Source organism: Phytophthora parasitica, assembly GCF_000247585.1.
Source record: "Phytophthora parasitica INRA-310 unplaced genomic scaffold supercont2.213, whole genome shotgun sequence".
Taxonomy (NCBI): Eukaryota; Oomycota; class Peronosporomycetes; order Peronosporales; family Peronosporaceae; genus Phytophthora; species Phytophthora nicotianae.
Genome location: NW_008649199.1, coordinates 2895 through 5356, shown reverse-complemented (window position 1 = coordinate 5356; position 2462 = coordinate 2895). Strand labels below are relative to the sequence as shown.

Below are 2462 nucleotides of genomic sequence, written 5' to 3'. Positions count from 1 at the left end.
GATCTACGTCGACAGAGTCGCTTACAAATTATCTCCATGGTGCTTGCTACAGATCTAAGTGGCCACCTCACGCACGTAAATCGTCTAAAGAGCAAGTTGTATGCAGTACATCCTACGTCAGAATCGAGTGATCCAAGTAGTGGACCTGGGCTTTTGCTACCTGATGAGTTGGTACTTCAAACTCTCATCATGATGGCTGATGTAGGCCACGCAATGAAGTCATTTCCGCTTCATTTGGCGTGGTCGGAGCTCGTAGCAGAAGAATTCTATCGGCAGGGTGATACAGAACGGCAATTTGGATTGGCCATTTCACCTCTTTGTGACCACGATACAGGGGTTGAGCGTTTCGAGAAAAACCAGATTGGCTTTCTCGAATTTGTGGTGCTTCCTCTGTATAATGCGGCACGTGACGTTCTTCCCTTAACAGGATTTGACGAAGTGATCACGAACGTTCGACAGAATGCTGCCACCTGGGAGAAGCGCGCGCAGGCAAAGAACGACATGATGTCAAATGCTCCCGCTTTGTTGGCGATACCAGCCACCGTTGCAGAAGCAGTCGAGACAGGAGATGAATCTGAGGCGTACACGGAGATTGTTGTTGATGTGGAGAATGATTCAAAAAGAAAGCAGGTGGAATCCAGCGCATCAGACAAAGAACCATGAGGTCAAAAATGAACATCTCACATTTCGGCTACCTTGCACAAGAATTGAAAAAATAAAACAGCGGATAACTTGTACTACGAAGTAAGATACTTCACGAAACTGTAAACAAAAAAATGAGGAATTCAATCTCAAATTTCGTTTTCTAACGTAAAGAAGATATTTGCAACAAAAAGTAAAAAAACAAGAAGATGGCAAACAATTCTCATCACAAGTGCAAATAACACAAGAAAAATTAAATCGCCACAATTAACATGTAAATTCATTAAACGAATAAATAAACTTGTCGGAACGTGCTACTCTGTAAGCACAGTGCGGCACATGCAGTGCAACTGGATACGCGTCATCTTGACGTACTACGGTATCTGCGTCATCCGTCTAGTGCAACGCGTAGTTCAGCTTCAAGGAGGTCAGGCATTGGACAGGAAGCTCGAGGGCTGCACACAGGAAGCGGCCGCTCAACGGCTTTTGCATAACTCTCAATTCTACTCACTTCACATTTTCCGGGTTCGACTCACATATCAAGTTCCTATCTATCCGAAAGGTTATGAGTGCCAACGCCAACACCACGACCGCCTTCACGACCAAGCTCCGCAAGTTCGACGGAACGGGATACCGCGTCTGGGCGCGGCAGCTCCAGCTGTATCTGGAAGTGAAGGCTGTATGGGGTGCTGTGTCGGAGCCGGCACCAACATCGCTGCAACTCGAGAATGAGGAGACCGGCCAAGCTGATCGTCCGTTACAGCAGAGGGAGCGACCGCTACATCAGCTGCAATTGCAGCAGAAACTCGCCATGACCATCATTCTGTCGGCGCTAACTGAGGATCAAGCCGCGTTGGTAGCGGACTCACCGCATCCGCAAGCCATGCTGAAAGCGCAGCAGAAGACGTGTCGCCATGTATGCGACACGACAGTCGGATCACTTAAGCGAGAGTATCTGGCTCTCTACATCGATGTCGGTGGTGACACGCTGGAGCACATCAGGCAAACCCGCTTGATGTTGGCAGAATTGGAGTGCTATAAGGTATCCCTCAGTGATTCTGAGAAGAAGAGTAACTTTCTACAAAGCCTTGGGCCCGACTGGAATGGCTACATAAGCTCACTGGAGACATGCACTACGTTCGATGAGCTTCTGATTAAAGCGGCCGCCGAGGCAAGGCGCCGTGCGACTCAAACACAACGTGGAAAGCGGAGTGGTGCCCCAGCAGTGCGTGGCGGTAGTGCCTTTACGGCGGCCACCCACGGGAAGCCAGGTGTGAAGAAGGGTAAATGCTTCAACTGTGGGAAGCGTGGTCACTTCAAGAACGAATGCAAGGCGAAGAAGCGACTCATCGGTGCATCTGGCGGTGGGAACAACAGCCAAGGTAACAGCGGTGGCGCAGAGAGCGGTTTTGTCTTCATGTGAGTTCTGTCTCGGACTCAGTGGGAGCCGACTGGATAATCGACTCTGGCGCATCGAGTCACAGGACGGGCGCGCGTGTACTACTGTCTGGTCTGAGCAAGATGGACACGAACGTTGTCGTTACGACGGCTAATGGGATGAAGCTAAACGCGACGCATCGGGAGAAAGCGCACTTGCCACTGGCTACTGGCAGAATGTGCACTTTGGATCACGTCCTGTTTGTGCCTGGGCTGCAACACAATCTCGTCAGTCTTAGCGAGGTCGGAACTGCAGGGCTTGCGGCCACGTTTGATCATGAGCGATGCGTGATTACCAGCGGCAAGTCCAAGCTGGTAGCAACTCGACGAAGCAGTGGTCTGTATGTTGTGGAAGTGCCCAGTACTATCCGTAATGCATGAAG

General features: G+C 50.3%; 1 protein-coding gene across 1 annotated transcript; it reads left to right on the top strand.

Moving 5' to 3' along the window:
* Positions 1-782, top strand: PPTG_19904 (hypothetical protein; the record flags this gene model as incomplete). Its single annotated transcript, XM_008918478.1, has 1 exon — positions 1-782. A coding segment is annotated over one exon (663 nt), but the record flags the coding sequence as incomplete, so codon positions are not given.
* Positions 783-2462: the final 1680 nt, after the last annotated feature.